The 26,784-nt window shown below is 42.4% G+C and overlaps 1 protein-coding gene across 3 annotated transcripts in view; it reads left to right on the forward strand.

The window, feature by feature from the left end:
* ARID1B (AT rich interactive domain 1B (SWI1-like)) overlaps positions 1–26,784 on the forward strand; it is a 398,242-nt gene that overhangs the window by 345,441 nt on the left and 26,017 nt on the right. For 2 of the 3 annotated variants that reach the window (XM_012646845.1, XM_012646846.1), the window contains 4 exons: positions 11,160–11,305; positions 18,450–18,559; positions 19,263–19,421; positions 25,515–25,724. In XM_012646845.1, coding sequence (XP_012502299.1) covers positions 11,160–11,305; positions 18,450–18,559; positions 19,263–19,421; positions 25,515–25,724 — 625 coding nt within the window. The remainder of the gene's footprint in view (positions 1–11,159; positions 11,306–18,449; positions 18,560–19,262; positions 19,422–25,514; positions 25,725–26,784) is intronic. The other variant, XM_012646847.1, reaches the window with a different exon arrangement.

Below are 26,784 nucleotides of genomic sequence, written 5' to 3' on the forward strand. Positions count from 1 at the left end.
GAATCTTAGCCACTCATTAACAGGATGAATAAATTCCATGAAGTCTTAGCCATAAGATAGCTATATCAGTAGCAACCCAACTGTGTTGACATTGAAGTAGCTGAATGTTTTTTAAGAGAATGGGACCAGCAGTCTTCCTCTGCTCAGAGAAGCTGGATCCACTGACAGATAGAAATGAATTGGCCTGGCTTGTTGGGTGTACACAGTGGCTTCTGTCTCTGCGCATCCCTCGTTAGACACACCTTCCAGACGCTGTCCCTCTCTGAGGGTATTTATAATTCATAGCCCATGCTGCTGTTTGCCAGCGGGGCACTTCTGTGCTGTTTTCCTCTGAAGCCAGTGTGCTGCAATTCTGCTGATGGACTGGAAGCCGCCGATGTGGAAATACATTAATGGAGATGGAGCATTAAAATGTCAAAGACGAGGGGCAAAAACTTCTAACTGTGTCAAGCCCCAGCTACAGTGGGGTCCACATGCTGAAGAGCAGTGAGTGATCTGTATTAACCAGGAATTCAGCCCTTTGGATTTTGGACAATTAGGTTTTGACATAATAGCTATGATTTGAAAAGTCATGTTATTGAAAGACAAAGAGAAAAGATTTCAAAGGCTTAAATAGAGAAATAGAGTTTTTATTTCTGCAATTAAATGTAAGCCTTTGCATTATCATCTAAATGCTACGCTTTAATTTTTAGCCCCTTTTCAAACCTTCAAAATTCAGAATTTGAATGAAAATTATTATGTTGGTATTTTAAGATTATGATTTCAATTAAATCTTTTAGAGTTACTGCACTATTATGGAAGCCATAAAGTACATTTATAAATCTTCAAATCAAAAAGTAGTAAAACACTAATTCTGAATAGACCAAGAGAGTTTTTTTTTTTTAATTTTAATGAGATCCAAGGAATCAAAGATGAAATGTGCAGCAACCTTTGATGGACCCGGGACCACGAAGTGCTCTGGCTCCTGGTGACTGCCACCTTGAGACTTCCCAGCACACGGCCCTCGCCCGGGCCACAAGAGGGACGAGGCTCCCGAGCCCGCGTGTGCCGTGTCTCTCGGGGCAAGCAGGTGTAGAAAGCCCACTTTCCTCTGAGGATGGGCCTTTGGGATTCCTGCCCCTGCCGAGCACTGGTGAGATGCAGAGGGAAGAGGCAGGAACCGCAGGCTCGGAACATCTTTTTTTGTACCTTCTTCCTGGTGGACGCTGAATGGGGAAGGCACTGTGTAGAGCTGGAGTACTGGACAGAATCTGGAGAAAGTATGTTTGTGCCCACCTGACGCCTGGGCTCGGGCTTTGGCAGTCCTGACTGACGGTGACACCTGTGCCCTTAAACCCGTCTCCCTCTCTGCCTTCCCACGTCCTCTCAGGCCTGGGTGTCCTATTCCTAAACCCACTCGGACCCTCTGAGCTCGCTCACGATGACGCGTGCAGGGGGTTGATGGTCTTTGCCCTGTTTATTTGTCCTGGACGCTTGGCCCTATTAACATTTCTGCCCCCCGGTTCTCACACAATCACAGCAGACAGACAGGGGTTATCACACCAGAATCGGCATCATAGGCCCCATCCCTGGGAGTAAGAGCAGCCCCGCACAGCGGATCCCAGTTATCCAAGGCTGGGAAAGGACAGGCCGTGGAGATCACGTGTATCAGGGCTGGCAGTAGCCTGCCATGCCAGCCTGCAGGGCTTTCAGGCCGTACCAGGGGTGGTAAATTTGTCTCAGCCCTGAAATCTGATAACCTCGGCAGTGTTGAGGCTGAAGGCGACAGGAAAGTTCCTGGTGTTGAGAGGATATGCTCTGTGTCCTGGTGCGTTCCAGCGTGCGTGTGCAAGGTACCGTGGGAGACACTGGAAAGCTCGGCGGCGAGGGCTGTGTTCTTGCGGCTGCTCACAGGGCATCTTAGTTTAGTAGCATCAAGAACTGTGGGAAGCAGCGCCTCAGATTCCTCTTAATCTTGGTCTTCATTCTTCTCCACTTTAGTCATCGTACAGATATTTTAAAAACAAAAAACTCACTGCCATAAACCCATAAGGTTTGGGCCCTTGTTCTGAAAGTTAACTCAAACTGGATTACCTTTTGTTAAAATCCCTGGCGGGTAAGAGCCTGCCTGCATCCTCTTCAGGGCAGAGCCACCGGTGAAAACATAAAGAACTATGGCTCCACTCAGCTTGCGAGCTTGCCGGCGAACACTGTTACCCTAACTGAACTGGGCTTCGCTTCACCAAGTTAGGTAACCATGGCCTAGACCACCTTTAGCTCAGGAAATCTATAAGAATTTTAGAAGGAGTTTTTGAAAATGAGAATTTGAACCAGGCATGGTGGCTTGAGCCTGTAACCCTGGGTACTCGGGAGGCAGAGGTGGGAGGATCGCTTGAGCCCAGGAGTTCAGGACTGCAGTGAGCTGTGATCACACCACTGCACTCCAGCCTGGGTGACAGAGCAAGACCCTGTCTCAAAAAAAAAAACAAATCAGAAATTATTACACTTCTGTTTCCCAGCACTGTAGCCCCAGTACAAAGTATTGCTGTGACACAGTATATGAGATGGAGAACTTAGGACCCCAATTTTTTTAAAGCTGACTAACAGGTCCACTAAGGTATAAAAAATATCTAAGTACGTATAAGTGATATACATGCTTCACTATCTCACTCCTAAAACGTCAGACTAGCTTGTCAGTGATTGTTACTTAGCTCCTAAGTGTCTGTCAAGCCGATGAGCTCTCTGCGTCTGAGCTGTGTGGCGCCAGACCTCCAAGACACCTGCTCGCCTGGCTCTGCCCGGTGGCTCCTAGGCAGCTAAGCCACTTTGGGACTAGCAGCTCACTCTCCCTTACACCCTGTCACCCTGGAAGGGGATGTCCTGGAATAAAAGATGTGGGTATTCCTAGCCCTGAAAAGGAAAAGCCCTCAGTGGTACTGTGACCTCAAGATAAACTTTCTAAGTAAAGATCCTTAACTATAACGCAGTAGAAAGAGACACTTTGTCTCTAGGGCACATCCATGGCAGCTCGTGTTTCGTTCACACCGTATGGAACTAGTTTTTACCAGGCCAGGGAACTGTGCCATTTGCATCTTGTCAGAGGTCAGTGGGATGCTGCGTGATCCCAGAATGCACAGAGTTCTGGGGGTTACCTCCTGCAGGGAGAAGACGGGCTTTGGGACCCCCTGCCACCCCCTGTGGCTTTCGTCCATGCGGTGCATTTGAGAGGCAGCCGTGTGCTGGGAGTCAGCAGGGAGCTGCTGAAATCAAACTCTGGGTTAAATATCTTCACGGTATTTTAGGTCGTTTTGTATGGTCGCCAATAAACAGTTCATAATAACAGAACAATGGGCTTCACAAACCAAAATCAACTTTGGGGATGAAGAGAACATCCTCAGTTATCAACTACCAAAATTCACGCAGCCCGACACTGCTTTTGCATTTGCTTCACACCCTGATAAGGACGTCTTTCACCTCAGAACCCTTGAGCTCTATTTGTTCTCCCGGTTGCTTTAGAGAGAAAGTGATGATCAGTCAGCTGCTCTAGGAACAGCTCAAACTGGTTACCTGCACTGAGGCGAAAAGGAAGAACTGAGTCTTGAAATTGCACAACAGGTGCTGTTTCGGCAGCGAGTGCCAGAAGCAAAGCTGATGACAGGTTGGAACCCCCCGAGAAGTCTGTGTGAAGTATGAACAAAAAGAGAAAAATGTTTCTGATGTTCTGGGCTTTTAAGGAATCCAGAATGGAATATGTGGTATTCCTCGGTGCTGGTGGAAAGAGCTTCACCAAGATGCACGAGTAAAAAGTACAGCTCTTTGGAGAAATGTGGATGCAACCAGGAGAAATGGTTTGGAGACGAGGCCCTGTGGGCAGTGCCACATCAAAAAGCCCATGCAGAGACGTGCCGGGGAGAAGCTCTATTCTGAAGAGCTAAGGCACATCCGCACAAAGATCATCCATGAGAGGACGCTGACGAAGCTACTGCTGCTCTGTTATTTAAAGGGTCACTTTCATAAAGCCGTTGAAAAATAATCTTTGCCCATTCTTAAAGGAAAAAATAAAACTTAAACATGCCAGTTACCAAAGGGTTTGGGGAGTTACTAATGGAGAACTGGAATGTGACTGTTTGGTGCTCTAGCTTGTCCGCTGGTGTTGTGCACGTTGAGGCTTTCTTTGAGTGAACAGGCTGCCTTGAGAAGAGATCACATTCTCCCGCAGGGGAAGATCTTGGAGAAAAGACTCGAGAGGTCTCCCGAAGGGCATCCCGCACAGGGAGGAAAGATGAACTGCAGTGCTCAAGCCCTCTGCTCTACAGACTCGGGGTCCACCTGCCTGCAGGCGTTGCCTTGTGGGTGCTCAGAGGCATATCACACTCCGCACACCTAAGGCCAAACCCACAATCTCCTCTGGTGTTATTTATTTTAGCGACTGCCCTGTTACCCTCTTACACAAACTGGACACCTAGAAGACATCTTGACACTTTTCTTGCTTTCTGCCCCTTTGTCCTAAGGCACCATCATCTCCTGCCTGGGCTCTTACAGTAGCTTTGTACCAATGGGCCCTACCTTGATTCTTCCTGTCTCCAGTATGTTCTCCCTACCTCCATCAGAGGACAATCTCTTTAAAATACACATATTTTAATGCCATTCCTCCTGCCTAAAAACCCCCAGTCACTCCCGTTTCTCTGGGATAAAGACTAGGCTTTGTGTGATCTGCCCCCACCTAGGGCTCACTGGCTGGTCCTGCTTTTACTGGAGAGAGGCCATGCATGCCCCGGGGTCCCTGCATTTCTGCTTTCTCCTTCCTCCTCACCTGGTGAACTCCCATTCGATCCCTCAGATCTGTGGAAGGGAGGGATGTCATCACAGCTCACTGCAACCTCAAACTCCCGGGCTCAAGCAGTCCTTCTTCCTCATCCTACCAAGTAGCTGGGACTGCAGATGTGCGCCACCACGCCTGGCTAATATTTTTCTAATTTTAGTAGAGACAGGGTCTTGATCTTGCTCAGGCCGGTCTCGAACTCCTGACCTCTAGTGATCCTCCTGCCTCGGCCTCCCAGAGTGCTAGGATTACAAGCGTGAGCCACCACGCAGGCCAGTTATTCGATTTTAGTTTTGGTTTTGTTTGTCCTTTTGTTGTGTCCTTTCCTACTCTACTCCGACACCTGTCATAGGACACCCATCTTGAACAAATGATTAGAACTACCAACTAAGTAGAAAGAATTTCTGATTAATTTTAGTTGTTTCTAGACTGTCTCCCTGAGCCGAAGGGGTGAAAGTTTTGTTGTGGTTTTTTAAATAGCATATGGTTATGTATTTTTACAGGAATCTGCAGTCTTTAAATCTGTGGCATTTCTGTTTGTTCTTTGTCTCTTATTTAATGAGACAAATTCCACTTTACTTTCACAGGATTGATTCCTGCCCAGAGCCTCTGGCTTGTTGAAATTATATTACTTTGCTACCAGAATCACTATTGCAATTGTTGTTACAGGCATACCAATGGATTAGCCATACCAAAAACTGATCAGGGGTTGGCAACCTCATTTCCTATTTTGATTGTGGTGTTTGGGGGGCACATATAGTGTTTTTCCCTCCTCAAATATTAGATTTAAAATCTTTACCAGATTTCTCCTTCTTAGTACTGCTTTGGAAGAGATACCATTTAATTCCAGTTGAAAATCTGTTTCACCAGTGATGCTAGACACATGTGTGAAAAGCGTTTATGTTTATAAAACGTTTTAAATAGGGCATCCTGTGTAATGTTATGTACACAGTTGAAGCTTTCCAAGGAAATAAAATAACACATTGAGAAATAAACTCTGCTGGAATTGGGGCTTTTTAAGGTTTCAAGTCCTGGTTCTGATAACTGTTAGGTTTAGGTGATAAGCACCCCAAATTTCACTGTTAGCCCAGTTTATTTTGTCAGTAAGCAATCTTTTCTGGCTTCCTATTCAAAGACAGTCCATGCAGAGGAAGTTGTGTATATTTGGCAGTCATGCCCAGTTTCCCAGGAAGGCGTGCAATGCTTGGTGTTCGTCCTGCATGTAACCCAGGAGTGACATTTGCCGTGGATCTGCTAGAGCTCCCTAGGGTGCGGCTTCCCTCCCTGTGTCCACCACGGCGACTTTATTAAGTGGCTTCACTCATGTGATCTCTGTTCCTTCTTTCTGTCCCTACCCTTCCCCAAGGAGCTGTATGAGAAATCCATTCATTTTTATAAATGCAATCTCATACTTTCCTGTCATTGTTGAGCAAAAGTAGTATTGATTGCTAAAATGCTAAGGCCTAAGTGTGCTTTTTTAAAGCACCAAAATCATATATAGACTTTATTTGATTTTAAATTTTATTGTAGTTGACTTGCAAAGCAGATATTTAGATAAGTATGGGTTTCATGGGATTTCATACTAATATTTTTGACTGCTGAACTCAGACTCTAGGGGGAAGCTGTGTTACTCTTTCTGTCTTCACACTGAGCCACTGGAAATGGTCACTTGAAAATTGGTGTTTGCTTTGAGCTTTTTTCCCCCCAAAGCCAGCCCTTTGTAGGCAGATGAATGTGTAACATTTGAGAAATCTCCAAAGTGAATAAAAGGGAAATATATAAAAAACTATTGGAGTGTTTGTGTAGAGCGAAAAGCAGGAATGAGGAGAGCTTTAGGGAAGTGCGTTAGCAGGCCGCACTTCTGAGTCATTCTCCTTGTAACAGCCTGGTTTTTGTCATAGAGTGACAGATCTCATATACACCTGTAGTCCCAACCGAAGGCCGATTTACATAAAGTCCTTCTGGTTATTCTTCAGGTCAACCCCCACCGCACTTTGCCGTGTGAAAGAAGGAGGCCGTCGTGCCAGTGCTCAGCCTGGCCCAGGCAAGCGTGGGCAGCTGGTCAGCACAGTGGGGTCACCCCCCAGTGCACGTCAGCATGGCAGCAGGACCAAATCGTTCTAAGTGTCTATCAAACTACCCCCTGAGATGTACTGGGCGTTCATCGCCACAGCTGTGGATTCGAAATCTGTAGAAACAGGACACCAGTAACGTGTAACAAAAACTAAGCCCATGGCCCCACTAGAAACATGAGCCCAGGGGTCCGGGTAGGACGCTCTGTTTTTCCAGGTACAGCTTAGTTTTGGTAGGGTTTGCATTGAAAATGTTCCGCTCGCTTCAGTTTGCGTTTTTGCCTGTTTTTGTTTTGTTGCTCTTGCTCCCTTTTGGAAAAAGAGAGTGATGCTCTCTGCTTCTTCGCTCTCCTAATTCCATTTGGAGGGCTCCAGACAGCGCTGCGCTCAGAGGGTCAGTGAGTCAGGGAGAGCGGCCTCTGGAGAGGGGCCAGCTTCCTCTGAGGCAGCGCGGCCCCCAGCCTCACTGCCGAGCTTGCCGAGGGCCTCGGAATTGTACCCAGCCCAGCCAAATGAGAAGCTCTTTGTTGTGAGCCCCAGAAATCCTCCCGTATCAGCAGCAGCACGCTAAGCCAAGGAGTACTCCGGTTAGTCCAAGGGGCGGCCATCTTGTGTTTCCTTCCACAAAACAAATTGTCTCCATTTCTAAAATTCAACAGAGTGCACTGCAAGCTTCACTTTGGTATTATACCCATTTCACTTGGCAGCAGTTTCCAAAGCATTAATGAATAGGATTCTTCTGCGGTGGTGAACGACTGGCCCCCATCCAGCCAGGCGGCCGCTGCTTTGCTCCGGCCACACGTGCCCCAAGTCCCTAGGAAGCCTCATTTCCGTTCCTGCTGCCTCCTCACTTGGGTGCCCCGGAGGCCTGCAGCACACAGGGTAGACTCCTTCCGAGAAGCAGGTGTCCGGGGAGCTGTTTCATTCACGTCACCACCACTGCAGATCACTTTGGTTCTCACTACCTCCACCTCTGTGAAGCCCAGAGCAGTACTGAGAAGAGCAGCCCAGTGCTCTGGTTTGCCAGCTTCCTGCGACTAAAGACCCACACACCAGACACACAGAAAAGTGTCGACAGTAGACTGCTATATGCCATTGTACTTTGTCTCATCACTTACTAGCTGTGTGACTTTAGGCAAGTCACTTAACTTTTCTGACCCTTCTTTATTTGTACATAAGCATAATTTCACATACCTTCCTCCAGAAATTTAAAAAATTAAATGTATAAAGTACCTAGAAATCATACCAAACATATTGAAAGTACTTAATAAATTATTAATGTTATTGTCATTGTCAGCCCCTCGATGTTCAGATGTAAAAACTGAGGCCCAGAGCTAAGTGCAGTGGCTCACACCTGTAATGCCAGCACTTTGGGAGGCCAAAGCAGGAGAATTGCTTGAGGCCAAGAGTTCGAGACCAGCTCAGGCAACACATAGAGACCCTGTCTCTGTGAAAAATAAGAAAAATTAGTTGAGCATGGTGGTGCACACCTATAGTCCCAGCTACTCCAGAGGCTGAGGCAGGAGGATTACTTGAGCCCAGGAGTTCGAGGTTACAGTGAGTTATGATCACACCACTGCACTCCAGTATGGGTGACAGAGCGAGACCCTGTCTCTAAAAACAACAAAAGCAAGTACAGAAACTGAGGCCCAAATAACCAAAGTGATTTGTTCCCAAACAGTGGAAAGTATAGCTAGTGACAGAGTCAAGAACCCTGGCTTTTTAACTAGACTTTTAAAACTACAGGTATGGTTTAATTGCAGCTGGCAACTAACATCCATCCAACACATGGACCTTGAAATCTTTGATATTTTTTTTTTATTATTTTAAAGGTATTTTTAAAAACCTGTAATATGCACCTTGATCATCTTACGGTGATTAAGATGGACAGTGCTGACTCAGGGGATAAGTTGTAGATTGGAGTAAGATGGTCACTTCATTTAATCATCTGCCTGGTGGATTTTATACTCTGATTCTCTTCTTCACCTTAGTATAAACAAGTATCTCAAGGAACCATGAGTCTCCTACATGTTAGTTACACTACATGTGAAACTGAATTTAGTGGAAGCTTAAAAAAGTGACCATGACTTTTTACAATGATAAAAACGTTCTCTGAGTTCATTCATTTGACAGATTATTGTAGTAACTCTCACATGCAAGGATTACTGAGGCCCAGCGCCTCCTCTCAGGAGGCTTACACACCCAGGAGAGCCAAGGCAGATATAAGTTAACATACAGAAGGAAGAGCTGAGTGCTTCAGTAGAGAAGTCAGGGCTTATTTCCAGGTAGAGCAATAGGGACAGCCTGGGGGCAGGGGGACACTAAAATGGACCTTGGAGAATAGGTCAAAGTTGGCTATGACTTGGAAGTAGTATTCCAGAAAACATATCCTGTTCGTAAGTTAAGGTGCCTTTCAGTGATTTATCTGCCTAGAAATTGAAAGAAGAGTCTCAACAGTGCCACGTTTGAAAGTTACATGAATGCTAAAAGGTACTTGAGTTAATGCCAGTAGCCTACAGAATAAGATCCGAACCATATAGGAACGTGTTTATAGCTACTGTACAATGTATGTATAAGTATTTGATGACCTAGAGGTTAATCAGAAGCCATTGAATGATCTCAGATCTGTTTTTAATGAACTGCAGTGGGAATTATAATTCTGATTTAGCTGTCTGTGGTTATTCAGACTGGACCCACAGTGAGCAGAGAATTGAAGGCCGAAGTAACATATCCTTCTCCCAGAGCCATGCTCACACCTAACAGTCTTTCAGCATTTTAAGAATGTTCTTTCCAAGCCATCCTTGAGTGTTAGTTTGTGTAGAATTTCCCTGAATAGTTTATCTAATATTTTTTCTGAAACACTTTTAAATGTTTGATACTTTGATTTTTCAAATGGTTCATGTTTGAACTTTTTCTACAGACCAGAAAGTTGAATCCACTGAAAATAGGTACATGAAAGGAACAACATATTGGGTTTTTTTTTTTTAAGAGTTGGGGTCTCGCCATGTTGCCCAGGCTGGACTCAAATTCTGGGCTCATGTGGTCCTCCCACCCCAGCCTCCTGAGCAGCTGGGACTATAGGCATGGGCGATAACTCTGCTTTAGCATATTGGTTTTTAAAAATGATTTTTGTTAATCTTTTAAAGAATCTCTTTTTAAAATGTTGACTATTGTGCCAAGTGATAGTTCAGTGGTGGTGGAGGAGGTTGTAATCATAATTAGTTTGACAGATAAGCAAAGTGTCTGTGGATTTTCACCTCTCTTATTAGCTGTACTACTAAGATTACACAGTGCTAGTCAAAACTTGGAGAACTTTTTGAAAGGCATGCTATTTACATAAGAAAAGCTTGACTGCTAGGGTGGAATTGTAAAGTTTTTGCCACATTGCCATCATCTCCGCATCGTAATGCTCCTCCGGGAACGAAACCACTGTGCAGTTTAACTCTGAGCAGTCAGAGAATGACACTGCATGAAGTCGTCCCCTTCAGATCAAAGAACACCCTTCTCCTTGCCAGAGGGAAGAGATTGTCTCTCACAGAGCAAAGGATAAAACTGAGACTAAGTCACCGAACAAGGAAGTCAAAGTCAGCCTCACTGCGGGCGAGGGGCGACTTAGTATATCAGGGACATTTCTAGCCGATCTCAGCACCCCACTCCTCCTGTAACACAAAAGCCCCGTCCATGAGAAGTGGAAGTCTGATGTCTACTATGTAATTTTAATATAAAAATTGCCAGGTTTTTAATGGGACCCAATTACAAAAGTTAAATAATAGTGTTGAGGAGAGTTGGAAATGCTTTCTCCCATATTCATTATATCAGAAAATCTAGGCCAAAGAAATTTTTTTAAAAAAAATTCCTGCACTGCCCATTTGTTTTTTATTTTTTGACTTCTGATTTTTGATGTGAGGATTTTAAGTAGTGTTAATAGATCTTAGTAAATGTTAGAAGTTAATTTTGCTTGCTTTTGTAATTCCTGTTCTTATTTCAAGCTCCCCCTTTCTTGCTTATATTCCTCTATATAAATAATAACTTGGAACACTTGACATGATTAAAAATGTGTAATTTATTTGTGGGATTTATATTATTTGAAATTTTTAAATAGTGTATTAAATATCCTATAGCAATGGAGTTCAGCCTCTCTCTCCAGGAAATAATCTAGTCTAAGCAAACATGTATAATGATAGCCCTGCCCCTTACATAAGTGCATTATAGAAATGACTGCCAGGGCGAACTGCAGCTGATGTGCGTGGTCAGTGTGTGTGTGCCTGTGCTTTCTCTTCGTATAGGCAAGGCAGTTTCCCTGGCATGAACCAGAGTGGACTTATGGCTTCCAGCTCTCCCTACAGCCAGCCCATGAACAACAGCTCTGGCCTGATGAACACACAGGCGCCGCCATACAGCATGACGCCCACCATGGTGAACAGCTCGGCAGGTAACCTGGGTAGCGCTGGGCTCCCGTGGGCCACCCTCTCCCTGCCTCTCCCTGCTTCTCCTCGCCCTCTCCACGCCCTCTCCCCTCCCTCTCCTCCTCTCAGGCTTCCACCAGTGAACGTGCCCAGACAACTCAAGAAGCCAGATCTGTTGGAAAAAATGGGAATAATACCACTTTTCTGCTTCTTGGAAACTTGCTCAATCTACTTAATATTTGAGAATCACATATTTTATGTAAATTATTTTTATTCATTCTGTGTTTGTATGGTATGTGGACATATTTCAAGTATCATCGGAGATTGATTGTTAAATATACACACTAAGTTCTCTTTATCTTTGGGAGTTATTAGTATTGGAAGATCCCAGAACAAAAACTCTCCATTTGGTAGTGGTGGAGACAAACATTTAGAATGTGCATTTCAGAGGAATTGGTGGAAGAGCAGGTCAAGGAGGGTTGAAAGTGCTTTTTTTTTTACTTAAGGAAATACCTTTAAATGTATACTGGGAGTAGTTGCTTCATAAGTACTATTTGCAGATTATCTCTACTGAGAAGTTGTTTTAAATGCTTCATTATGTTTAGTTCTTCCAGTCCGCTTTATAATTTCAACTGTTGCATTCTTACAAAATCATGTCTGCTTAGTGCAATTGATTAGTAGTGGGTCTAAAACTCTGCAGACCTCCCATGTTCTTAGATTCTTTGAGACTCTTGAACCCCCCTCCTCAAGTTCTCTAGCTACCTAAAGACAGTGAGCGCTACTGTTTAAATCAGAGCATGCTATGCATTTCCGTCGACCTGTTGTCACCTTACATCACACATTAGAATGGTAGACGCCCTGTTGGCAGGATCCTCTCCTTCAGCTCATACATAGCTCTGCTTAGCCGGTCGTGTACCTTCCAGTGCCTTACCACGGGTCAGGAAAATGCTGTGTGAGAGCCCTGGTTCTCCCTCCTACCTTTTCTCATTCCTCTGCCTTCCAGAAGGCCTCCCAGAGGTCAGTGTCTTTCTGTCAGGCGGCACAGGCCCTGAGAGGGGGCTTGCCTCCTATCTGAGCATCTGAGTTGCTGATTTCTGGGGTCTAGTTGAACAGTGGCATTCCCCGACTAATTCTCTCAAAAGGTTTGTGAAAGAGGAACACACAGAAACTGTTGGCAAAAATGAAGATTTTTAAATAAATGAAATATCCCTTCCTGATGTTAAGCGGGCAGTTTCTTCATCCCAGTGAGGTGGATGTTTTTGCGTTTGAGAGGAAAGTGAAAAACCCTGAGCAGTATGTTAGCCGGAAGCCTCCGGTCTCCCTTGCCGGCGCTGGCCCAGGGACTGGAGCGTGGGGTTAGGACACTGCACGTTCTGTCTGGCTTGCTGAAGTGAAACGACTTCAGAGCATTGAAACTACACAATAAATTTTCACCTACCATTAGCAGTGCTCATTTTTGCCTTCTTCCTCAGACCCCAGAGCCACAAAAATACCCAACAGCAAGCAGATGGCACAGTGCCCTGCCTAAGATGATTTATGTATTCCTAAGGAATAACCAGTTTAATGAAGATTCACAGAGAGGGTTTCTTTTTATTATTATTATTCAGATAATTTAGCTATTCGTTATTCCATACAGAGGAAATCTGTTCAGTGAAAGGCTATTTATCCTCACAGTCTTTTGTGTGGGGTAGTAGTATTTTTTTATTGCGTTGTGCATTTGAAACATTGAATTTTTAATAATTTAAACATTTGTCAAGTTTTCCTTCACACGTTTATATGATCTTAATTCCAGCTTTATTAAGTCAAATGCTCCCCAATAGAAAGTGATCATCCAGCACATCAGAGGACGGTGACCATTTAGCACTCACTGTGCACCTGTTGATAGATACACGTGAATCTGCTGTAACTGTGTTATGCCCTCAGAGGGACACAGGAGTGACACAGAATGGCACAGCGTAGCTCCCGGCGAGAGTTTTGGTCTGAAGGTGTACACTCAGCTTTGCTAGAGATGGGCCAGAAATGGCCTAGATCAGCCTCACTTCAGTCTGCTTGGTCTGGGCCCATAGAGATAAATTGCCGGTGATAACAGCAAAGCATTTCACTATCAGAATGTACTTTTGGAGAAAGTGAAGATAGCACGAATGATGGCCAGGGCTGGCAGTGGAATTTTCTGAACCTCAGTTAGCAGCCAATGCAACTGGCATTCCAGCATTCTCTTCACCAAGTTCAAACAATTGTGTTGTAGACAGTGTGCAGGCCAAAAAATCCTCCTGTGTAGTGACAAATTGTTACAGGCTTCAGTGAGCAAGTAATTATTTAAATGGAGTCAGTGCGAGTATAAATGTGACATCTATTTCTTCTCTTAAAATGCCACGGGAAGTAGGATCGTAAGCAGTGGGAATTTTTCCCTCTGAAAAAGCTTTTTGGTTCTATTTTAACTATTTAGATGAAAAGGTTAGAATTATGTATTTCTATGGGCAACGTTGTAAGTCCCTTGTTAAATATGCCCTTATACAATACATGTGTTGTTAGTTGGATTTTACTTATTCGTGTTTAGTTTTATAATATTCGTTAGCCATGTACTTGTCTGCATATAAACCAACATCTTAAAGTGGACATCTAAATTCCAAAAAATATATCTGCCATCTGTGGTTCTAAGTTTGCCTCACCAGAAGTTACTCTACCAAATGTAGGGCATTTCCACCACTGTAGCCTATAAATAGTACAGAAGCAGCCATATGCCACTGTGGCCGGCTTCCTGTCTTACAGAGCCCTGCTTAAGTGCCAGTAGTGAGTCTCTCTGCTAACCTTGCAGTGCTCAATTCCCAGTGCAGAGTGTCCTATTGATGTACCACCAGTGCAGGTATCCTAGCTCAGGAGCCCTTTAAAAAGGAAAAAAGAGTTAAGAACCACCTACTTCAGGCTCTCCTGGAATGCTTGTTAAAACTACAGATTCCTGGGCTCCCATCAGACTTCCAGGAATCTGCAGCCTTAGCAAACTCCTCAGGTAGCTTCCATGTGTGTGTGCTCAACTTTGGGAACCACCAATTTAGAGGTGTTTTGCTCAACAGTCTCCTAGCAGAACTGCTGCCAGCATTGTATGGCATTAGCTGTTTACCAGATAATTTGCTGTTTGGAAATTTAAAAAAAAAAAAGATTTACAAAATTATTCCTAGAGTATAAAACTACCAGCTGGAGAGCTGTTTTCTGTCTCAGAACTTTAGGGTCTTTCCCAAAGAAGGATTTGGGTCTTTAGCATCCTTGCTCATGGTTGGTTGTCTAAGTAGTTTATAAAGGTCATCAGCGTTTTTACTTGCACGCTTGTTGCTTTAAGATAATGATTTTAGGTGAGTTGCTACCCTCCCCACAAATATAAAGGATTTGATAAATTATAAAAACCAAATCTCTTAAACTGGGGAAAAATTTATACTGAGATTATGCCAAAAGGGTACTGGTGGTACCAGATTGGTAGGAGGCTGGGGTCGCACTTTCCTGGAGCTGCCATGCTTGGCCAGCATACTGGGGGGCTGCCATGGGAGGGGACGCTGATGGCAATTATGGGCTGTGCAGAGCCCCCAAAGCTCTCATGGGCCCCACCCCCTTAGAGGTCCCTCATGTGGAGGTGTGTTGAAGGTTTCTCTCAGGGCCTTGCTGATCCAATGAGAGAGAAGTGCTTCTCCTGAGCTTTTGTCAGATCTTTTGTATGTGTTATATTCACAGTGTACTTTATATTTTGCCACGTATAAAAATAGTCATGAACATCTACAGATGTATACACACAGAGAGACCCTTTATGTTTTCAAAAACAAGGAATAAAATATCTTGCAGAGTATGGTGTATTACCAAGAAAAGAACTGTTTTTGTGTTTCTCTTCCTGTTTTCCCATCTTCTGGGAATGATTTTGCAGCCTTGTAAGGAGACTAAGTAAAGGAAGCTGCGAGAAAGTAGGAATGAGTGTTCAAGTTCAGTTTTACTCATGTCTTCTGTCCTTTATGTTCCTTTTGAATACATTAAACCCAGTGTGGAATAGCTGCCTTAGGACCTTGACCCACTCTTGCTTTAAGAAATCATTCTCGTTCTTAAATTTCAATGGTGAAGCCAGAGGCGAGCGCTCGGGAGGTATTTACAGGACTCACGCAGCACCTTCTGCAGTCCCAGCTTCTCTACTGCCCCTTTTTACGTCTGAACCTTCCCTACTGGATTACTCATGTCAACAGGAGAAAGCACAGTGCCTTGATTTAACACATCCTTGTAACCATTGTGGTCCTTCTCTTCTGGGAAAGGAGAAAAAAATAGTGCCCCTAGAGCAGCATGGCCCTGGGAGGCATATGGCTCTTTGCAGTGATTCATTGAGAATTCTGGTAAGAAGTCAAAAATAAGCTTTTCAACAAAAAGATAGTAAGAGCCACAGTAAGGAAAGACCTTATGATCCATTTGGTAAAATAAAATTTGAATTGCAAGGCAGAAGTGCTAAATAAAACTATTATTCTAGGCCGGGCGCGGTGGCTCACGCCTGTAATCCTAGCACTCTGGGAGGCCGAGGCGGGCGGATTGTTTGAGCTCAGGAGTTCGAGACCAGCCTGAGCAAGAGCGAGACCCCGCCTCTACTAAAATTAGAAAGAAATTAATCGGCCAACTAAAAATATATAGAAAAAATTAGCCGGGCATGGTGGCGCATGCCTGTAGTCCCAGCTACTGGGGAGGCTGAGGCAGAAGGATCGTTTGAGCCCAGGAGTTTGAGGTTGCTGTGAGCTAGGCTGACGCCACAGCACTCTAGCCCAGGCAACAGAGTGAGACTCTGTCTCAAAAAAAAAAAAAAAAAAAACTATTACTCTAAATTCTATCCTTATTTATCTCTCAAAATAATAGAGCAGTACTACTTTTGACAGTTTTTCTACTTGCATACCTGAAGTTCTCATTTTGCGATACATAATAAAGCACGAAGAAATTTGGGGAGTTTCAAACCAACATATATGCCTGTATTCATGTATGTCTGATTTTTAAATCAGTATAAATTGTCACTAATTATCATAACACATACTGGCCTAGTTCTTTATGCTTAAAAGTTGCTTTTGTGAACATTAACACATTTAATGCATAAAGCAGAATATTTCTATTCCTTTTTTCAAAATAATATTCAGACAGAACTGGTAAATACTGGACAAAACTAAGTTATAACTGTTGGAAAAGCAGGACTTAACAGAAGCTGTGTGCCCATGACTTCTGCGCCCTGGGCAGTTGTTTGGCTGTCGTGCCTTTGAACCGCTCTGTGAATCAGCTAGCAAGGACATGTGGGCTTTCACAACTAAGCCCCACTTTTCACGCCATCCTGCTTTCCTAGCCTATTCTTCTAAAAAGGGTGTTTTTAATGTACAGGTTTACTAATTTATATCTTGTTAGACCCCAGAGATAAAACTGCACGAAAGCAGTCCACTCCACTGCTTTGAACAGGGCGGTCTTCTTGGTGTAATATCTCTCAGCTGCTTTTTTGAGGTTTCACACATTCACAAAAATAACAGCATTTTTAGCTGATCCCAATAGATTTTTCTCTGCAGCTGCATCACTTGAAAAAGCTTTTTGTTCCAGTTCTTAAAGTCTAAGTATTGAAAGTAATTTGAAAAAAAGAAAAACATCCCAATTATGATTTGTGTTTGTTGTGATGACTTTAAGGACTGACTGGGCTGCAAATGGGCTTTGAAAAACAAGCCAATGTGCCCATGGAAATACAGGATTTCAAAGTGCATTGTTGAGTGTGCTGATGTAAACTCATGGGCACGTGGCAGGGTAGGCTTTTTTGGCAGGACCTATGGTCTCAACCTGCAGTGATGCTAAAGATATTAGCAAATTAGCACCACAAAGCTTGCCAGCTAATTCACCAGGGCCTGCTCACGCTCACTGCTGTAATTAAAACTAATTATTTTCTAAAACATAGTAATACATGAATATGTGCAATAATCATTTTGTAGTGGGCAATCTGTGGAGCCTTTTTTAAAGCTTTTTTTTTTTTTTTCCTTTTTGGCACATTATGCTGCATGCGTCCTGCCTCGGTTGAGCCAGCACTTTCATTTGCAAAATGTAAAATGGATCCTGTTCATAGAACCTCAGGTTTATTTTGAAATCGGAATGCTTTCTGGTTTTCACTCATGATAAGGCTTGTGGCTCTCTCCCCTCTCCCTTTTCTCTTTCCCTCTTCCTCAGTCTGACTCTTCCCACATCTGTTTGGTGTCTCACTGAGCCCCTGCAGCCCAGTGCTGTGCAGATGGTTTTCACAGTGGGGTTCTGTAGAAATTCAGCTGCTATTCCCTGGATAGCTACACTGATTCCCTACTGTAGCCCTGTTCTTCCTTTAAAAAGAAATCTAAACCCGTATTTTTAACCTGAAAATGTCTATTAGCATCTTTAATAAATGTGTATAAATCACGTGTTCCCTGGTGAGCCTTTCATTATAAATCCTGGGTGGGGTTCGTGGAATTTCTGAGCCTGGAGAGGGGAAGCCTGGTGTTGACTCTGGAGCCACATGGGCCTCTGCCCTGGGTGTTGACCTGCTGCCCAGGGTTTGACCACCACAGGCTCTGAGCCAGACTGAAAGGATCCCAGCCCCATTGCAAAATAATTAGAAATCTTTCCCTTCATGATTTTATTTTTGATTATTGTTTTTGAAGTCGTCTGCTATGATCATCTTCCCCCTTACTGTAGACTAGACCATATGCACTAGATAAGATTTTCAAATGAAACAATATGAAATGTCATATGTTTTTACAAACTACAGATTATTTAAATCTATGAAATTAAGAAGGTACCAAATCCTCTATTACCTAGGTAAAAAATAGACACACCCAGCATTTGCTTCCAACACTTGATGACCAATTTAAACACTTGGTTTATTTCCACTTGTTGCCTATTCTTTTAAAGCTATAATAATTTTGAAAAAATAATGATTTGTATCTTGAGCATACAGAATGATTGCCTTTTATTATTATTATTTTTAGATAAGAAAGGATTGCCAGAATGATTTCAGAGATTAGTGTGCTCCAAGTTATAATTTTTTTTCTTTTCTTTCTTCAAGGGTAATTCAGTGCTTCATGCTTCACTCAGTAACTTGTATTGGCAGGAGCACATTCTCACAAATCACATGTATAATCCTAAACTCTTTCTCCTGTTTTCGATTAGCATCTATGGGTCTTGCAGATATGATGTCTCCTGGTGAATCCAAACTGCCCCTGCCTCTCAAAGCCGATGGCAAAGAGGAAGGCACTCCACAGCCTGAGAGCAAGTCAAAGGTACTTCTCCGCCTCTGCACGCAGCGTGGGGTCTGCCTGGCAAAGAGCTGCCCTGTCGTCCTCTCTCTCTGGTGTTGGCTGACACTTTTTTTTTCATTTGGTCTCTTTTCTTCTGCATGCCTTCATTTCGTGCAACATGTTTGTAGTCTTTTCTTCCCCCAGCCCCTTCGTGGTGTGGGTCTGAAAGTTACTAGTTCTTACGGCATTAACTCATGGTGGGGGGAGGAGGGGAGGGGCAAGACCCACCTAAGGAAAATGCTGCGGGGTGGGGAGAAGTAAGGGTCTTGCCTGGTTTCGGTACTTGCAGCCATTTTCTCTGCCTTCAGTTTATAGCTTCCTGTTTTGGCCGCCTCAGCAACAACAGCATACTTAATATTTTGCTTTCCTGCCTTATTTGATAAATAAGGTGAACAGCTTTTTTTTCCTTTCTTTCCTTCATAAGGGGTAACCCATGCTTAGCATTCCATGTAAGCTTGAAGTAAGCATGGGGCTTAGTGGCCTTTTCTAGCATCCAGCAACTCACCAAAGTATACTAATTAAGAATGTTGTTTTAATATATGTGTGTTTTTGTGTGTTTGTTTGTACATGTCTTTATATTTAATATATAAAAAATGAGTCTGTTAAACTGGATGTACTTTTTGTTATTTTAAATAAAGTTTGCCCTACCTTTGTCATTTTTTTTTTTTTTATTCCTCTACCACAGGATAGCTACAGCTCTCAGGGTATTTCTCAGCCCCCAACCCCAGGCAACCTGCCAGTCCCTTCCCCAATGTCCCCCAGCTCTGCTAGCATCTCCTCATTTCATGGAGATGAAAGTGATAGCATTAGCAGCCCAGGCTGGCCAAAGACTCCATCAAGCCCTGTAAGTGGCTCTGGTTTTTTTGTTTTTTTGTTTTTTGGGGTTTTTTTGATAATTAATTAATTCTACTTTAATGCTTGCTTGTTTATTTGCTTTATAAGACTTTTTCTTCATTTATCCATGAAAGGGTTTTCTGTATAAGTAATTATATTAGTAACAAAATGAGTAAAGTTTGCGTGCATCATAGAAGTTGATTTCTGGTAATGAAACATCTGTTATAGAGAAGTACCTGTGTACAAAGCATGTGATTGTGTTACTGGGTCCAAACTCCTTCACACGGTGACTTTGTTTAAATGTCTTATCCATTGTGCACTTATAGAAGATTTTTTAAATGAGTTACTTCTCCATTTACATGGGAACTAATAGCAGCCACGAACCAAACGACAGGTTTGGCTCGACCTCAATTTTTCATGGGTTGTTCTGTCTGAAACATTCCAAAACTGCCTACCTGAAACAGTAAATAAATATTACAATCTGGATACGTTTAGCATAACATCAGCCCTGCTTCGTTTTCAACACATTTGTCTGAAATTAATAAAAAATTGTAGAAATGTTAGTGCATGAGAATTTTTAGATTAATAATATTTACCTACATTAGAATCAGTTGAGATAGAAAAATTGTATTCTACACAAAACTGCTGGTAATCTTGAAATTGTGTTGATTTTCATATGATATATAAATAACAAAAATGATAATGTACCTATTAGGGAAATTTTTTAGCTTCAGTGTTCTTCTGACCATAGAGTTGGGCCTTTATTTTCCTACTAAAGAAATTAATTCTGTGCTATTAAAAAAAAGAATAATGGTGCTGTAGTAACCTTTATTTTACATTCATATAGAGAATCAAAAGATCTTTAAAAAAAAAAAAACCTTACCATGCAATTACTTGCCAAGAAGGCTTAATTAACACTCTAATTTTTGTAAGACGATGTATTGAACAGCACAGCTCAGGAAAAGCAAGTTGGAGGGAAGACGACTCTAGCTGTGCAGAACCTGGCAATCTAGTCAAAACCCCAAAAGGAGGCTGCTATTAATTATCCATTCACTGGTTTAAACAGATAGAGCTCGAAGGTTTGAAGAGTTGGTCGTTCTAGTAAATGTTTGTAAAATTCACATGGAGCTTTAGGATAACCAGCATTTTCCTTTTCAGAAGAATAAAGGGCGATATTTGCTCTTACGTTCTCCGTAGATACGTTTCGATTTTGCAGCACCCGAGATGAAACATGAAATTGCTTCTAGGATGGGTGCAGCACAACTAGCAGGAAGGGGATGCCACTCCCAGATTTTGATGTCTTTGTGTTATTTGCTTTGAGTCTCAGAAGGCAGCCAACAATGTGTGTTTTTCCCCATAGTCAACCCTGGTTTTTTGATTTGTTTTCTTCCTTTTTTTTTTAATAGGAAAAGCATTTTTGAACCAGTAATGCTCTCAAGTTAACAGGTAGAATTCACATAACTTTTCAAAAGCATTTGTGTGTTGGCTCAGAGGAGAAGTTCAGAGGTTGAAAATAATAGTCTTTAAAACTTAAGATAATAATTAATAATAATTTATTAAAAACAAAGACTACTAATAGACCATATTATATGTTTAAAAACTCTCATCTTGCTAATCTCTGAATTAAAAAGGATTGAGATAGTTACTATATTTTAATTTATTAGTCAGATTACCTCCATCCATTGAGTCCTGCGGGAAACAAACTCTTACCAAAATCCTACTTTCTACTTAAATGCAAGAAGAAAGCAAACTGAATTGTAAACTTTATTTTCTGATTATAATACAGTTACACTGGAAATTGCATATTAATTTTCTCTTTTTTTCTAAATATTTTCACATCCATTATCTCTTCCTATACCGTGAATTGTTTTAAGAATGTACAGGCAAGCTTCTGGTTCCACTGGTAGATGGGGATGGGAGAAGCTGTGGTCTGCGGTAGTAGAAGTGTTACACTTTGGCTCTGTATTGAGCAAATAGGCACTTTTTTGAATGAGATGCTAATTCAAGAAGGGGACCAAAGAAGAGTATGATGAAGAACCTTATATTATCTCTGCTATCAAATCACTGCAAAATATACACAATTCAGGAATATTTGACTGCTCTGAGATACCACTTCAATTTGTACTTAAAATTGCTCTTAATAGTGTCCCTAATAAAGCCTGTCTAACAGCAGGTCTGGAACAGACAAAATGATAAAGATGCTCTATGCTTTGACAGTACGCTGTGGACCAACACTGTTTTGTTACAAAACATTCTAAAATAAAAATAAACATGTGTCCATACACACGCACATACACATATTACCAGGCATATGGTAAAGACTTGCTGAAATGTAAATCTGCCTAAAATACTTGAGAAAAATGTACTTATAGGCTTAATTAAAGTATATGCAAGGAAAACATTTGTGGCACCATAATAATGTCTTGCTGCAATTTTTCAGCAATTTCCATTCCTTTTTCTTGCCTCCATAAAAGTTTCTGAGCAGTAGGATACACTTTTTACAACAATGAAGTGCAATACTAGGTGGTCTTTGTGACCTGGAAAAGTTAACCCATCTTTCTCAAGGGGTCATTTGCTTGCCCATTGTCAGGGGTGGAGTGTGTAATAAACACCTTCATCCAAAGGTCCCATCAAGGCCAGTCTCTGTGAACAAGGAGGATGTGTTGAGCCTGGTCAGTGATGACGGTGACAATATGCATGGAGCCTTTTGTTGCTCTGTTCAGACACCCAGGTACTGACTCTGGTAACCCTTTGGCTAGTCAGCAAACCTGGAGGCTGGGGTGGCCTGGACACGACCCCTTTCTCAGCCTCTAGCCTTACTAGATGGGGCCCACGCTCGCTTCACACTTGCTCAGTGAAAGCCTGTTTATAGGATATTTGAGTCAGCTGTTAATTCTTATTCGCATGCTGCCACACTTTTCACATCCTTTTTGTCCATCTGAGTAATCACTCACAGAGCGGATATCTGTCGAGGCCCTTCCGTGTGCAAGGCCCTGGGCTAAGTGTTAGCGATTCAAAATCAGCCTGAACCCTGCCTTGTGGAACTTTGCATCTAGTCAGAAGAGCAGGTGTCAGACAGATAATCACATGCAAACATAGAGTTTTCCACACTGTGTAACAAAGTGCTGCAAAGGAAAAATAAAGTATGTGATAATGGATTAAGGATCTAGGCCCTGATTTAGATCCACGAGCAGGCCCCAGGGTGGCCTCTTCAAGGAGTTATCACATAACCTGGGACCTGACCAGGTCAGTTCCATGCAGATGCATTTTCCTACATCATGGTGCCATAGAAATGCTTTTTGGAAGAGCTAAAAATTATGAAAAATAAAACTATCTTATTAAAAAGTATTAAATTTTTCTAATTTTATGAGAGCAAATTAAGTGCAAGTTAATTAAACTTAAGTTCATTTAACAAAGGGGAGAAAAGTTAAAACATATAGTCAAACTAAGTAAATCATTATCTTAGGCCTGTTTCAGCTTATAAGAATCCCCTCTTCAAAAGTAGGAACAAACAGTTCTGTGCCCCATTGCTCAGTTCATAACTATTCATCTAGAACCATTCCTCAGTTTGTTTAGAGAGGACCAAGCCAGAAATGGCAGGTGGATCTTATATACAGGATATTGGTTGAGCTATTTGGAGTAATTTTAAACTGAAATTATTGCTTTTATTTCTCTTATCCTTAAATTGAATTTCAAACTTTTTTTTTTTTTTTTTTTGAGATAGAGTCTCACTCTGTTGCCCAGGCTAGAGTGCCGTGGCGTCAGCCTAGCTCACAGCAACTTCAGACTCCTGGGCTCAAGCGATCCTCCTGCCTCAGCCTCCTGAGTAGCTGGGACTACAGGCATGTGCCACCGTGCCCGGCTAATTTTTTCTATATATATATTTTTAGTTGTCCACCTAATTTCTTTCTATTTTTAGTAGAGACAGGTTCTCACTCTTGCTCAGGCTGCTTTTGAACTCCTGACCTTGAGCAATCCACCCACCTCGGTCTCCCACAGTGCTAGGATTACAGGCGTGAGCCACCATGCCCGGCCGTATCTCAGACTCTTACTTCTCCATTTTTTATAAATGAAATACAAGAGGGAAGTTGTTTTTTTAAAACTATAGGTGATAATGCTTTTCCCTCATGTTCTTATTTCAGATTTTCATTTTTGAAAAACATTAGACCATTTTTTTTAGTGTACCTCTCCAAAAGAAATAAAATTCAATACTAAAATTTAGAAACGTCCTGATAATAGCTATCCTGTGAGCGATGGCAAAGCTTCTAAGGTGTTGTCAGTGTGAGAATTGGATACAAAGTGTGCTAGAGAGTTTGTTTTCCTAGTGAAATATTCCTTGGGTGTAAGAATATAGAAAATAAATTTAAAAAATTTATCATTTGGATATATAGTGTTTTCTATATTCTGAGTATGTATATGGATCTATAGAAAGATACATAAAAATATGTGTGTTAAGCTCTTTTCTAAAGTAATTTTTAAGTGACTTGAAATTTAACCTCAGCATGAAAGTATATGTATTCTAAAAGATCACGTTAGTTTTTATCCTACCATTCTATACTTCTTATTTACATGAACTGTATCATCCCTTTTTATATATTTGATAAAGACTTTATTCCTCAATAATTCTAAAGCTGCAGGCTTAAAATTTCAGCCAAAATAGCTTTGGAGAATTACCTGTTAGCAAGAGGGAAAGCTGCCACTTCACAGGCTTTGTGAGTTTCATTCTCGGGTATCCTTTTTCAAGGCCCTACTTTTACTGGGGAATCATTTTGTTAAATAAGGTAACATCTAGCCTTAATGGCAATTATGTTATTTAACCCCCCCTAAATTTTCAGAAATATGTTTAAAATTATGTTAAGCTATTCAACGCCAGCATGTCATGAGAAAAAGATTATGTTAAGCTAAATAAGAAAAAGAAAAGGAAAAAACTTAAGAAGAGCTCTGTCTAAAGTAACGGCCATGTATTGCAAATGATAACCTAGGCACGTCTGAATAAAGGAAGTAAATACTTGTTCCAAGAAATCTTTATTGAGAACTTAGATTTTGCACAATAACCCTGGCATTGCAAATACTGCAAATACAGACATGTCATTGTAAATACAGAGACATAAAAGAAAGGGAACAAATACAATTGGTCTGCTTCGAGCTAACACTGTTACCTGTCCGGATCCCGTAATCTGCAGGGTAGGCTCAGCCGTACAGAAACTGCAACTTCAGACATTTTTGTGTCAGGCATAACCAAATATATAAAAATCCAAGAATTAGAGCATTAGTATAAACCACATGAACACATGGCATAAAAAGTAAAGGTATATATTTATCCATAGATATGCTGGGGCTGTGAAACAGCACATGATTAAAACATGGATCCTATTTCTGTGCTTTATTCTAAAGCAGTAGATTAAGAAATCTGTTAAAATAATTATCCAATCGCCCCTTACCTTGACAGAGGAGTTCCAGCAATCTCAACTTGGGAACGCTGGTCATCACGAGAAAGTGGCAAAGCCTTAGCTGACCGTTCGTTTGCAAGCTCAGAGGAGCTTGGGCCCCACAGTGGCTCCTGGGACTTGCAGCCTACCTTACAGTTTTCAGCAAGCACCATGTGTTTGCTGTTCCTCCATGTAATTTAGAGTTTTAATGAAGACACACATTAACCATTCTTGTTTTGACAAGGAAAAATGCGAGTCCATTTAGGTTTTTTGGGCTCTGTCACGTAAAATTTTTAATTCACTGTGCTCATTCCATGAGCTAGCACCCTTTTATTTTTAAACATGACATGAAGTGTCATTGGAATTTTGCCTTCTGGGATTCAACGCTTATATCAAAGTAAAAAAGGGTGTTTTGGTTTTGGTTTTGGTTTTATTTTTTAAGTGTACAAAAGGGGGAGTTTGGGCCCTTTATTTAAAGTGAAAGTAAATTCCTAATTAAGAAAATGTATAGTTTGTGCCTGAACTAGTAGCCTTCATTCCTAATTGTTGTGTGATAGCAGTAGTTTTTTAATCTCTTTTCTTCTTGTATTTTTTGGCTCATTACTTTTTCTTACCTTCTTCCCTTTCCCTCTGCCCACCCTTGCCCCATCTCCACATGCTCCTTCCGGGCATAGAAGTCCAGCTCATCCACCACCACTGGGGAGAAGATCACAAAGGTGTATGAGCTGGGGAACGAGCCAGAGAGAAAGCTCTGGGTCGACCGATACCTTACCTTCATGGAGGAGAGAGGCTCCCCTGTCTCGAGCCTGCCTGCAGTGGGCAAGAAGCCCCTGGACCTGTTCCGACTCTATGTGTGCGTCAAAGAGATTGGAGGTTTGGCACAGGTGAGAGTGAGTGAATAAGGAGGCATCATAAATAAGATCTTACAGAAGCTTTCTTTGGATATGTGAAAAGGAAAAGCCAAGCCTGTGGGAATGTCCCCTCCTGGGACCATGTCTGTGTGCGGGAACATTGGGGCGCCCCGGCCCTGCCAGCACCTTGCAGTGTGACCTCATCAGGTCATTTACTGGGGTCTCAGTTTCCTCATCTGTATAGTGAGACAAAGTAGATTTTTCTTCAGTTTCCCTGACAGCTCTAGAATTCTCTGGAAATCTGCCAGGAGTTCACAGTAAATACTCTAGAAATGTTTTACAAATGACTGAATTAATTATACTAGATGTAAGTCAAATTCACTGTTCAACTTATCAAGGAAATTATAAAACCGTGCGCACAATACCTGGACAGGTAGGAGAGCCAGTGCTGTGATTTCAGCAGGGGTGGGCCTCAAGGGGGGCAGGAGAAACTCCTGGGGCGCAGCGTGTAGAGAGGTGCTCAGAGTCAGTGCCCCCTGGAGTCTCGTACCCGGGCGCCATGCTCTCCTCACCCCGCCCCTTAATCCTTAGTCAGGAGACTCGTTGGTATGGATGTGTCCTGCCATAGAAGTGGGGAAAGGATACTAACGTGTTAGTACCTCACTGTGTGGCCTTTGTCTTTCTAAATACATAAGTCACCAGCCCCAAAGAATAGAGGAGGAAACTCTGGTGTAACAAAATAAATACAATAATTTTGTGGTCCAAGGGCACTCGCAGGGTAGGTGGTGGGGCCAGGTCTGATTCCAGATCACATAGTCTTCCCATTTATCGGCAGTTCTTGAGCTTAGCGATGCATTGGCATCTGCTGAGGAGCTTTTACAAGCTGTTAGTACCTGGGCCCCCGCCCCAGATCAATGAAATGACATTGGGCCCCAGGTGGTCTAATGGGCAGTCAGAATGAGGCACCCTGCACCCACCCAATGTGGTGGGGGTCACTAGCTATCCAAGGGCGAGTCATATAATCCACAGGTTTCCCTGGGGGCCTGCCGTGGTCTCAGTGCTGCAAGTGGGGCATACAGGAGGGGCCTTTGTT

This window comes from Propithecus coquereli, unplaced genomic scaffold, assembly GCF_000956105.1.
Source record: "Propithecus coquereli isolate 6110/MARCELLA unplaced genomic scaffold, Pcoq_1.0 Scaffold25, whole genome shotgun sequence".
In the NCBI taxonomy this organism is placed as follows: Eukaryota; Metazoa; Chordata; class Mammalia; order Primates; family Indriidae; genus Propithecus; species Propithecus coquereli.